At 40.0% G+C, this 12672-nt stretch overlaps 1 protein-coding gene and 1 long non-coding RNA gene across 10 annotated transcripts in view; one reads left to right on the top strand and one right to left on the bottom strand.

Annotated features, from left to right (window-relative positions):
- The window catches only part of CDC42SE2 (CDC42 small effector 2), a 1077748-nt gene extending 1069807 nt beyond the window's left edge, over window positions 1-7941 (top strand). For 4 of the 7 annotated variants that reach the window (XM_050792914.1, XM_050792917.1, XM_050792912.1 and 1 more), the window contains 2 exons: window positions 4340-4455; window positions 5160-7941. In XM_050792914.1, the coding sequence (XP_050648871.1) occupies window positions 4340-4438 (99 nt within the window). In that variant the 3' untranslated portion in view covers window positions 4439-4455; window positions 5160-7941. The remainder of the gene's footprint in view (window positions 1-4339; window positions 4456-5159) is intronic. The other 3 variants (XM_050792916.1, XM_050792911.1, XM_050792915.1) reach the window with 2 other exon arrangements.
- Window positions 1-12672, bottom strand: part of LOC126956042 (uncharacterized) — a 45772-nt gene that overhangs the window by 10264 nt on the left and 22836 nt on the right. The window contains exons 3-5 of one of the 3 annotated variants that reach the window (XR_007726216.1): window positions 10591-10740; window positions 9350-10411; window positions 5441-8923 (exon numbers count right to left, since the gene is read on the bottom strand). This is a non-coding gene — a long non-coding RNA (uncharacterized LOC126956042). Of the gene's footprint in view, window positions 1-5440; window positions 8924-9349; window positions 10741-12672 lie in introns of those variants that run through there. The other 2 variants (XR_007726215.1, XR_007726214.1) reach the window with 2 other exon arrangements.

Genomic DNA, 12672 nt, shown 5'->3' with positions numbered 1-12672 from the left:
TATATATAATGAATTTTAATTTCTCTCTCATCAACAGATGTTGTCTCTGCCACCTCAGATTTTTTAAAAATCCAACTATAAGGCCAGACATGGTGGCTCCCTCCTATAATCCCAGTACTTTGGGAGGCTGAGGCAGGTGGATCACCTGAGCTCAGGAGTTCAAGACCAGCCTGAGCAACGTAGTGAAACCCTGTCTCTACCAAAAATACAAAAAAAAAAAATAGCTGAGTGAAGTAATATGCACCTGTGATTCCAGCTGTTTGGGAGGCTGAGGGGGGAGGATTGCTTGAACCTGGGAGCGGGAGGTTGCAGTGAGCTGAGATCATGCCTCTGAACTCCAGCCTAGGTGACTGAGACCCCATCTCAAAGAAATAAATCCAACTGTATAGGAGGAATTAAATTTTAGTTTGTAGCATTTAAAATCTTATGTACATTTCCGAATTTCCTTTAAGATTCCTCCCTGAATGAAAAACCTATCATTGGCATATTATCTTTTTTGCTTCTCATAGTTTAGGTAGAACTTTAGGACTGTACTTTGCAGGGCTTGCACACCGGCCTCTTAATCTTAGATGCAGGATCGAGATGGGACTTTAGCTGTGGTGGAGTTTCTACCTTGTTGTCTCCAGGCAGCCTTCTCTGCTACTGAAGTGGACTTTTTATGAAGTATTTCAGCTCTTTAGAGCTAAATGTGTTTCCCAAATGTGTTCTGTAGTTAATTCATATTTGAGTTTGCTATCTCTAAAGCAATATTCAGCATCCATCCCACCGTCACAGAGCACTGTGTTCTTGCTGCTCGGAACAGTGTTGTTCAGTTAGTAACTTTTTTTTGAGATGTAGTCTTGCTGTGTCACCCAGGCTGGAGTGCAGTGGCACAAACTCAGCTCACTGCAACCTCTGCCTCCTAGGTTCAAGCAATTCTCCTGTCTTAGCCTCCCGAGTAGCTGGCATTACAGGCATGCACCACCATGCCTGGCTAATTTTTTGTATTTTGAGTAGAGTGGGGTTTCACCATGTTGGCCAGGCTGGTCTCAAACTCCTGACCTCCAGTGATCCACCCACCTCGGCCTCCCAAAGTGTTGGGATTACAGGTGTGAGCCACCGCGCCTGGCCAAGTAACTTTTCTTGAAAGTATCATGGATAGTTCTGATTTGATGAGCCTGACTCTGTTAGAAAAATTATGTTATCCTATGCAGTGCAATAATAAATAAGAAAAAACCATAAATAGACATGCTGCTTATTCAAAGAAAAGAACTGAGCAGCTAGTATTAGGAACGTGGCTTGACGCATATGCAACAGGCTTGCCTGAACTATATTATTGAATGGTTAGATGACTTGTAATTTCTTTTTTCCTCTAAATATATTCTTATTCTACCTTTACTTAGTGTCAAAGACTTTCTTTTCTACTACCTTTTTTCCAGAAAAGATTTGTTACCTGTTCATTAATATCCTGTGTTAAAATATTGTATATTCACAGTCACAATAATACATTCAATCTCAGCACTGAAAGATTACTTATTAAAGTTACTTAATAAAGGTTACTTAAGATAAACCTAACCTTTTAAATTGAAGAATTGACTTTTGGAGAAAAAATTGCTTTTTTTCTTTCTTAGAATCTGCATGGCATTATTGAATGCATAGTGTAAAAACAGATTTTTTGTTTGGTTGGTTTGGGGTTTTTTTTTTTAATGCAAAGGCTCTTTCTGTTGCCCAGGCTGGAGTGCTCACTGCAGCTTTGACCTCCTAGGCTCAATCGATCCTCCTGCCTCAGCCTCCCCCAGTAGCTGGGACTACAGGCCTGCACCACCATGCCCAGCTAGTTTTTGTATTTTTTTTTTTTTTTTTTTTTTTTTGAGACGGAGTCTCGCTCTGTAGCCCAGGCTGGAGTGCAGTGGCCGGATCTCAGCTCACTGCAAGCCCCGCCTCCCGGGTTCACGCCATTCTCCTGCCTCAGCCTCCCGAGTAGCTGGGAGTACAGGCGCCCGCCACCTCGCCCGGCTAATTTTTTTTTTTTTGTATTTTAGTAGAGACGGGGTTTCACCGTGTTAGCCAGGATGGTCTCGATCTCCTGAACTCGTGATCCGCCCGTCTCGGCCTCCCAAAGTGCTGGGATTACAGGCTTGAGCCACCGCGCCCGGCTTTTTTTTTGTTTTTTTCCTTTTTTCTTTTTTTTTGAGACGGAGTCTTGCTCTGTCACCCAGGCTGGAGTGCAGTGGCCAGATCTCAGCTCACTGCAAGCTCCGCCTCCCAGGTTCACGCCATTCTCCTGCCTCAGCCTCCCGAGTAGCTGGGACTACAGGTGCCCGCCACCACGCCCGGCTAATTTTTTGTATTTTTTTTAGTAGAGATGGGGTTTCACCATGTTGGCCAGGATGGTTTTGTATTTTTTTTGTAGAGACGGGGTTTCACTATGTTGTCCAGGCTGGCCTCAAACTTGTGGGCTCAAGTTATCTGCCTACTTCAAACTTCCAAAGTGTTGGGATTACAGCTGTGGGCCACTGCACCTGGTCATAAAGATGTTTTTTAAGACAGACCTAAAATATCTATAAAAGCTAACATGCCATGTTAGGTGGAAAATTATTTGGTATCAGGTTTGTGCCACATAACTTAATGTTAGTTACCATAAAGGGGCAGATGATGAATTTGAACTAGTGTCATATGACAGGCCCTAGCCTCTTCACACTGCATTAACTGAGGAAGTTTATGTTTAAAAAACAAAAATAAATACAGATTTCTTCTTACACTCTTACCTGAAGTAGTCATTTTATTAATGTGACTATTACAGCAATACCTTATAATGTGATGTTATACAAATAAGATGTTCCATGTAAGTAAATTTCCAGGTCAGTAAAAATGTCCCCATTTAAGAGCCAAACACATATTCTCATTTAGACTCTTTTGATCTAAATAAGCTATGCATTTTCTGTTTTGCCATTATCTTCTATTATAGTATATATTGAAACCTGACTGACTCCAAAAATGAGTTAGACAAGTCTTTCTTTAAATATTGACTCAGAATCACCAGTGGAAAGCACCTCACCCTTCATGCCTTATATTACAGTAGGTGCTCAGTAAGTATTTGATAAGCAGATGACTGATAAATGAATGATGTCCCGGTTCCCTCCAAATCATGGAATTGTGCAGGGCCCTTTGAGCTGATTCCATGAAATGCTCAACCACATTGCCAGTGCTCCCTCTCCACTGTTAGGCCATCATCTCCAAAATCGTATTGCTTGTGTTCCTTCTTCTAGCAGTCTAGCCTGACTCTCCAGTTCTCTGCTTCCAGACTGCTAATTTATATGAACGAAGATTAGAATAATAATGATACACTAAAAGTACTTCACAGTTTGCAAATGACTTTATGTGCCTTTGTTTCAGCAAAAAGAAAATATCCCGGCTTTCGTACATCTTGCAGTCTATCAGGAAACAGCCCTGTAATGTGGTCGGGAGAGATTACCATCTTAACCCTTTTACAAATAATAAGTCTGAGACTCAGAGAGGATAGTTTACCCAGTTACAATATTAATAAATACACTGGGACTATCTGTCTTTGGGTTCTTTGATTCTTTTTTACTTTATCAGGCTATGTTAACATGGTACATTTTATGACACAGACTTTTAAGATTTATCTTTGGTTGGTCCAGTTTTATTCACGCTTATTTTCTTGGTTTTGATTCTTTACTAGGTAATTGAGGTGATTATATATGTGAGATATCTGTAAATTAAGATACTTGAGGTTGAGAAACAAAGTGGAGTTGATCGGCCGGGCGCGGTGGCTCATGCCTATAATCCCAGCACTTTGAGAGGCCGAGGCAGTCGGATCACTTGAGGTCAGGAGTTCAAGACCAGCCTGGCCAACATGGTGAAACCTAAAAATAGAAAAATTAGTTGAGCATGGTGATGTGTGCGTGTAATCTCAGCTACTAGAGAGGCTGAGGCAGGAGAATCACTTGAACTGGGGAGGTGGAGGTTGCAGTGAGCTGAGATGACGCCACTGCACTCCAGCCTGGGCAACAGAGCAAGACTGTCTTAAAAAAAAAAAAAAAAGTGGAGTTGATCTATATATTTTTGACTATTTTTCAGATGTTACCAAGTGCCTTGTGAATTACAAACTGACTCGTAATTTGGAAATAGAGAAAATAGGGGTTTTTGCAAAAAATGTTTCAATTGCTAGCCTGTTTGTCCTTATAACCAGAAAACGTTTGTCTATAAAAAGTTTTTTTTTCTATAAAAGTAGCCTTCTGAAAAAAGCAGCTCAGATAAAAATCTGGGAAAAGAATTACTTAGTTGCACCGGACCTAGTTCCTGACTTCCATTTTGTTTTATTTTTGTCTTGTTTTAGGTTAGCTCCATTCAGAACCAAATGCAGTCCAAGGGAGGCTACGGAGGTGGAATGCCTGCCAATGTGCAGATGCAGCTCGTGGATACGAAGGCGGGATAGCCCTGGTCCTTTCTCCAGTGAGTACTCAGGGGTCTGGACCTGAAGGCCAGACATGGCCAGGCCAATAATAGTAAATATATATATATATATATATATATATAATGTTTTAATTGTGAACTTACTGGGAAAGGCAAAATTACTCAGCTAAGTGTCGTTTCTGCACTTTGAATCTAAGTTGTAGATTCTTTTCCTTACTTTAAAACATCTGGTTGGGGAGGATTCTGATGACAAGATGCTTCTTATGTGTCCTTTAAACAAGAGTGAAATTATTATTTTGAGTATTGAGGCTGAGCCTGGTGGCTCACTCCTGTAATCCCAGCACTTTGGGAGGCCTAAGTGGGGATCACCTGAGGCCAGGAATTGGAGACTAGCCTGGCCAACATGGTGAAACCCCATCTCTACTAAAAATACAAAAATTAGCTGGGGGTGGTGGCGCATGCCTGTAATCCCAGCTACTCGGGAGGCTGAGGCACGAGAATTGCTTGAACCTGGGAGGCAGGGGTTGCAGTCAGCTGAGAATGCGCCACTGCACTCCAGCCTGGGTGACAGAGCAAGACCCTGTCTCAAAAAAGTATTGATACTAAAGATAATCTCATGGGTAATAATTTTATAGTTAACACTTCATTGTTTATAAACTTTTCAGATTAATTAAAAAGACTACTTTGAAAAAGGATAAACCCTGAAAATATAGAAATAATTTGAAGTTTTTTTTGTTTTATAGGGTTATTGTGAATTTCTGTATTTTCTCTGTCCACTATTCTGTAATTTTTTTTTGTCCTGTGATTGCGTTTCTTTTATTTTGAATTACAAAAAAGAAGTGTGATGGCACCTTGTCTACCCTGTCGTGATTATTCCAGTGAGATGTTACTGTTCTGCTCTGAAGAAGATACTGTCAGACGAATCCTGCATTTCCTTCAGCTGGCCTGCATGCCTTTGGACTCATGGACAGAGTTCTTTGGATTGTCACTGAATTTTCAATGTTTAATCAGTATGGATCTGATCTTCGCATGATCTTTTTTGTGAATGCTAACACCATTTTGCAGTTTTTTTTTTCTATTTTAAACATTTTTCTTTTCACTGCCGACCCCCTGCCTTACGATTTTATTGGAAAGCAAGGACCTGCTATTATGTTTTTGCCATCATTTATGTATATTTTGGAAGGTATGAGACCCACAAGCACAATGATCATTTTTGTTTGAAACTTCAGCAGAATAGGTATCTGCATGCTTTATGAAGTTGCTTCGGTGAGAGCTCATGGGATGCCAGAAATGAACATTTCTTTGCTGCCATGGGCTGATGATGCTGCTATTAGATAAAGTTTAGCTGTGGCACCAAGTCACATCATTTTCATTGAAAAAGATTACTTGTAGCTTTAGAAGTATGACCTTTTGGTCTGTTTGATTAGAATTGCAATAAAAGAAAAGCTTGCATTCATAAGGCATTCATTCTGTTGTAAATGTTCAATATATATTTATTTTGAGAGCAAGGACCTGTGGTTGTAAACAGGTGTGGTTACGTATCTGAGTGTTGTGGTCATACTCTCATCCAGTCCGATCCTGAGCATCTTCATCTTATTAGCTGTTCGTTTCTTTCTGCACTCATTCTTTTATTTTTACTTCTTTTTAATGTTATGGTATCCAGTTGTTTCCAGTAGCAGTTTCTTGAACTTCTGGCCTGTACTACTAACTGCAGACCTCCAGAGTCACTGGCCTTTCTGTGCTCTACATATTTTAGGGGCCACGTCAGTTGGTAAGAGCAACATACATACTGACCTGGCTGAATTATTGCCAGTGAAAACAACCTGTACGAAGCCTTTGCTCAGGTTCTAAAATATGTTTGTCCTTGCACAAATTTTGTATGTTTCAGATATTTCTGTAAAGCTTTCTTCTTTTCTGTTAGAGTGTGGTGTTAAGCCAGAGTCAGTGGTCTTGTTCTCATTAAACTGTTTTAATCCTATGTCCAATTCAAGCCTACCTAACTACATTTGGTAGGATTAACATTTCATGTAACAAACGGGGCTCAATTAAAAACTTTAGATAACTTTGAATAAAGGAACAGGGATCACTTTATCTTCTGCCTTCATTTACCTTAGTCCCAGATTCTTGCAAAACAGGCAACTGAACAAACATTAGGTTAATGTAGGTAAAACGTGAAAGCATTTCTCCTCCACTTTCTAAAATTTAATTTACCCAGTACAGTGGGGCACCAGACTACTTGATCTTTGTATTTTGCAGTTTTGAGCCTTTGTGTCAATCCCAGGCACAGAGAGGATCTGCCAAGGAAAAACATTTGCATCTTCAGAGTAGACATTTTGCAGTTTAGTAACTTCTACAGTTGAATTTATCCATTGTCACTGATTCACCAAGTGGATGTCGCATTGTGGAATTTTCCTGAGTACCGTTGTCATTCTGCTCAGCCAGGCACGATCAGTTTCTTGGCCAGGGACATTGCTGTGTGCAAGCTCTTTAGAAGGGAGATTGGGTTTTCTTGGCATTATCAGCACTCATGCTATTTAGTCTACTTCTATTTTGACTCTTTAAATTAGTACAGTTTTTCTACTTGTCATATAACTCCTGGAACAACAATATGGGAAGCCGTGATCCTTTTCCCCAACTCATGATTTTATTCTTTTTCCAAATCGCTGTTTTGTTTTGTTTGTTTGCTGCTCCAACGACCAGCGTGTGTTGGATCGGATCACCATGGTAAGCCAAAAGTGGACTTGTCAGCCTATAACTACTCTGCAGCTGCCACTAACTCTACAGGCACAGTAACTACACTTTATACAGGAGCACATGCCAAAGTGCCTGGGAGGTGCCAATAACATCAAGAAAATTACAAAAAAAGATACGGTATTAACCTTGGACATAATTTTTTTTTTTTTTTTTTTTTTTAAGGGAGGCAGCTTTCCCACATTTATAAATGGGGTTGTCAAGCTCAGCAGGTCATTTGTTCCCCATAGCAGCATATATCTCATTTTTAAATTGAAGCTAATTAAATAGGATTTTACTACTCAACATTCATTATACTGTTAATCTTTGCTGAAATACATGCTAACAAATGTTAAGCAAGGGAAACTGAAGATTGAATCACATGGATTCTGTTAGCAGTGTTCTGCTTTCTGTAAAAAGAGGTACTTTCCCATGATGGAGGCATGAAGTGGTGCCAATAAGCATAGAGCGGAAATGTTGACTTTAGTTCACATTGGGTTTAGCATTTCCAGTGCAGCATTATCAGTGGGCCTTTACAAATACTTTGGAGTACATTAGCTTTCACTTTGTTGTTAAGTTATAGCAGACTCATTATAGAGAACAAGTATGCCTTGATTTTGTTTAAAATGACTTCTGCTAAGCACCCAGAAGATAAAATTGACATATTTTTATAATATAAGCATACTTTTTTTGTACATTGTGTTCATTCTTGAATAAAATGAGTTCTGTGTTGGCTTGTAGATATTAAAAAGAAAGTATTGATTTTGATTCAATAAATGTTTTCTTTCAATCCTGGTTGGCCTTTCCTTTAAATTTGTTTCATTTTTGTTTTCTTTCAAGGAGGAAATTATTTACCAGAATGCATACGTATATTTTCAGTCATGACTCCTATCATGCAAAAAACAACTTAAAACTTTGATTTAAAAGAGAATTTAAATTTCTATCATTGTAGTCTTTAACTTCACAGTTCACTTTTTAAGTTAACAAATACTTAGAATGAAAATTAAATGGATAGAAATAGGACTAATAAAACTTTTATACCTGGTGCAGTGACTCACACCTGTAATCCCAGCTCTTCTGGAGGTGGAGGTGGGTGGATAGTTTGAGAACAGTCAGGACAACATGGTGAAACCCTTTCTGTACGTTTTTATTGCCTATCAACCACATGATTTTTAACAAAGGTATCAAGATATCTACACAGTTTTCCATGAAGTATCTTGTCCTTATAGTACATGTAGGACTTAATTAAAATGAAATGGAATTAAGAATTCTCCTCATACTTAGCCACATTTGAAGTGCTTAGTAGCATCATGTAGTGATCAGCTACTGTTTAGGAAGTTATAGACTATGTCCCCCATCACAGTTTGGGGAGTTAGTTTATGGTTTGCCTCTAAAATGGTTTACAACACTGGTTCCCACAGGGAGTGATTTTGCTCCCCATGGAGACATTAGAGCAATGTCAGGAGGCAGTTTTGGTTATCACAGCTTGAGGAAGGGGTGGCACAGGATCCTGGGGAGTGGAAAGTAGGGATGCTGCTAAATATCCTGTGATGTACAGGACAGCCCCCACAACAAAGATTTGATCCAAAATGTCATAGTGCCACAGCTAAAACCTGTTTTAAGACGAAGATCTGTATGTCTGCATACTCACCAGATAGAACCTGTTAGGGACGCTTTGTTGCATCAGATCACGTGCACAGGTAAGTGAGGTGTTTTGCTGGTTGAATACTGAGAATAGGTGTTAGGTTTCGTTTTATGAGAATTGCCACAAAACATTCTAAAAACAGAAAAGTCAAGACAAATATCAGAAAAGAGTATTTCAAAACTTAGGGTAACTTTTGTCCCCATCCCATATCCAAAGATCCTAAAAAGAAATTGGCTTAAAATGAAGTGCTTTGCAAAATAAAATTCTGACAATCCAGTGACATCCCAACTATGAAAAAGTATCTGAAGAAACTGATGTTGGTAGACCAAGAGCAATTACATTGTGAGCTTATGTTTTCAAAGGATATGCATAAAACATTAAAGGAGGGGCACATAACCACAAAAAGACAAATCTATAAAATACAGCGCCAGAGTCTGGAAATTGCTAATATTTATGAAGATGCAAAAATCTACAAAATTGATAAAGACGAAGGAAATTCTGTGACCTCTGCTTAAAGTACACTATTTGCAAACGTAAAAGAAGTCATAGAAATTTTACCTTCTATTTATTGTCTCCATCCAGAATGGTCCAGTAAGAATGAAACCATTAAATGACTCATCTTCATCTGACTTTTTATGTTTTGGCACCTTTAACTTTTGGTTTTTATGATGTTTCTCAGCCTATGAGGGTTTGCCTTTGATACTTTGTCCCAGGATCTCTTGAGCCGAGGAGTTCAAGGTTACAGAGAGCTTGAGCTATGATGGTGCCTCTGCACTTCAGCCTGGGTGACAGAGCAAGACCCTGAATCTTTGAAAAAATAAAAGTGTTTTTCAATGAGCTGCTCCATCTATGCAGGAAGGAAAAAAAAAAAAAACTTTCTTGTAGATATATGCAACCTCTAGGCTCATTTTGACCCCTACCTCATCTTTTTAATGCCCATCTTAATAATGTTCTATCTGGTTTGCCTTTGATGCCTAGAAGAAAAAAAAACCTTCGTCTTTACTAAAGATAAGTTACTCCCTGAATAAGATCAAGTGTTTGATCTGGGACCTTACAAGGATATGCTCAAAGAATGGTGATCTTGGTTTTGAAGAAAACTGATTTTCATCACATTAGAAGGTAATATTATTAGTAGAAAAGTGAAGACGGTGCTTCATTCTAACCTCCACATTTTATATTTTGTAAATCCAAGCTATGGAGGGCATTAGAGCTTTTACTGCTCACTAGAACTCATGGGTTCAGTAGCTTTGGACAGTTAAACGCAGCTGAGAACCTGCCTTGGGGGCCTTGAAAGAATTCTTAGGCTTAGGGGCATGTTTTTTGTTTTGTTTTTCTCCCTTAAAGGAGCAGCAAGCAAGTAACACACTTCTTCCAAAATCTTCACGAGCCTCACCTAGTTACCTATTTCTTACCATTGCTTTAAGTTACATAAACATATTAATCATTTTTATGTCTGTGTCTTTCAAATAAATGTGTAAGCTGGCAGAAGTCCTTTGCCTTAGACAACACGCTTTCCCCCCAGACCCTCCGCTGCTGGTGTGCTCTCCCGCAGGCCTTCATCTGCTGGGCGCTGCCGCCTCAGGGAGTGTAGAAAACATTTCAGCTGCTGTTTCCGGGTTTCTACAAAAAAGTGTTTTACTTTTCAGAAATACTGCAAAGGAGGTAAAAACTACTCTGCTTCTGTCTTTTGGCAAAACCACCCAGATTCCAAATGGTTTAAGTTCAATCTCTTTCCAATGTCCATAATGTCCATTGTGTCCTATTATAATTTTTCACAAGTGTATGTAAGTTTTGCTCACCTGATTTTCGTTGCTTGGATAGGTACAGCGTAAGTGTACCTAATAAGTGACTGGACTGTCCCTCTGTAAACGCAGCCACATCCAATCGGTGCACAATGGAATTAAGTCCACAGACCATCTAGGCCAATAGCATAAAAAGATCTGCTACTCCTAAAACCAGAAACAGAAACAAGCAGTCCTTTCTCCCTTCTTCCCTCTTTTCAATCTGATATTCCTATAGGAAACTAGTATGATCAAATAGACATTTTAGAAAAATACCAGCTGGGCATGGTGATGCATGTCTGTAGCCTCAGCTACTTTGGAGGGTGAGGCAGAGGGATCACTTGAGCCCAGGAGTTGGGTTCATCCTGGGCCACATAGCAAGACCCTGTCCCTTTTACAAAAAGAATCTAAGGGCCAGACACAGTGGCTCAAGCCTGTCATCCCAGCACTTTGGGAGGCCATGGTGGGCGGATCACAAGGTCAGGAGTTCGAGACCAGCCTGGCCAACATGGTGAAACCCCATCTCTACTAAAAACACAAAGATTAGCCAGGCATAGTGGCACACATCCGTAATTCCAGGTACTCAGGAGGCTGAGGCAGGAGAATCGCTTGAACCCAGGAGGCGGAGGTTGCAGTGAGCCGAGATCGCGCTACTGCACTCCAGTCTGGGCGACAGAGTGACACTCCGTCTCAACAACAACAACAACAAAAGAATCTAGGAAATACTCGTTCTACTGTGAAGGACACAGTAGAGGGTCAGGCAGTCCAATCTGTGATTAATGGGAGTTTTACAAAAAGCAAGGAAAACGCTCTTCAGAGGAAAAAGATTAAAAAAAAGTCTCTTCAAACTAAAAAAAAATTTGTTTTTACAATTACACTTTCTCACTTCACAGCCCTCAAGGACCTTTTGTTCTGAAGACTCATATATTCAGCTATGGGAAATATTATTTCTCTGATTATTCCTTCAACTTTTGAAGATTACCCGATTTCTCAACAGCAATACTGTGGTCTGGAATATAATGGGGCACTCCCCTCCGACTTTGGAGAAGACATTATTTTGAACTAGAATTCTGTCTACAGCCATACTCTCAATGAACTCTGTCTACAACCATACTCTCAATGAAGTAAGATGGCAGAATAAAGATGATTACACTAGCAATGAACGGCTTTACTTTTCACACACCCATCGTGAAAACACTGCAAGATAGAGAACAAATCTAGTAATAAAATAAATCTCAGGATTTCTAGGTCTGAAGCCAACCTAGAAGGCATGCTATCCAAATTAGAACAATGAGAGATTTTAGAACAACTGTTTACAAGAAGCATATTAAACGGATACCATTCAATAGCAGGAAGATAACATGCAATCAAAACATTTTTATTGAGCATTATGTGCCCAGGTACTGTTTAGACACTGAGGATACAGCAGTGAACAAATTTCTTAAGCCTCCAAGAGTTTTAGTTCTACTTGGGGATATGCAGAAAGATATTAAGCCAAATAAATAAGTGAATTATGTAACAGATTAGAAAATGGTAAGTGCTCTGGATAAACAACTCGGGGCGTAGGAGAGGAACTGTAGTTTAAGATATCACCATGCTGAGACAGCGACATTGAAGCTGAGATGTTAGTAATACAGTTAACACACTGTATTAGGCCTTCTTGCATTGCTATAAAGAAATACCCAAGGCTGGGTAATTTATAAAGAAAAGAGGTTTAATTGCCTCATGATTCTGCAGGCTTTATAGGAAGCATGGTGCTAGCACCTGCTCAGCTTCTGGGGCATCACATGGCCAGAGCATGAGCAAGAGAGAGAGTAGTGGGGGAGGGGGCACACACTTTTTTTTTTTTTGAGATGATGTCTTGCTCTGTTGCCCAGGCTGGAGTGCAGTGGTGTGATCTCAGCCCACTGCAACCTCCGCTTCCCGAGTTCAAATGATTCTCCTGCCTCAGCACCTGAGTAGCTGGGACTACAGGCACATGCCACCACAACTGGCTAACTTTTGTATTTTTAGTAGAGACGGGGTTCCCCATGTTGGCCAGGCTGGTCTCCAACTCCTGACCTCAGGTGATCTACCCGCCTCGGCCTCCCAAAGTGCTGG

This window comes from Macaca thibetana, chromosome 6 (assembly GCF_024542745.1).
Source record: "Macaca thibetana thibetana isolate TM-01 chromosome 6, ASM2454274v1, whole genome shotgun sequence".
In the NCBI taxonomy this organism is placed as follows: Eukaryota; Metazoa; Chordata; class Mammalia; order Primates; family Cercopithecidae; genus Macaca; species Macaca thibetana.
This window is presented reverse-complemented; position numbering and strand designations above follow the sequence as displayed.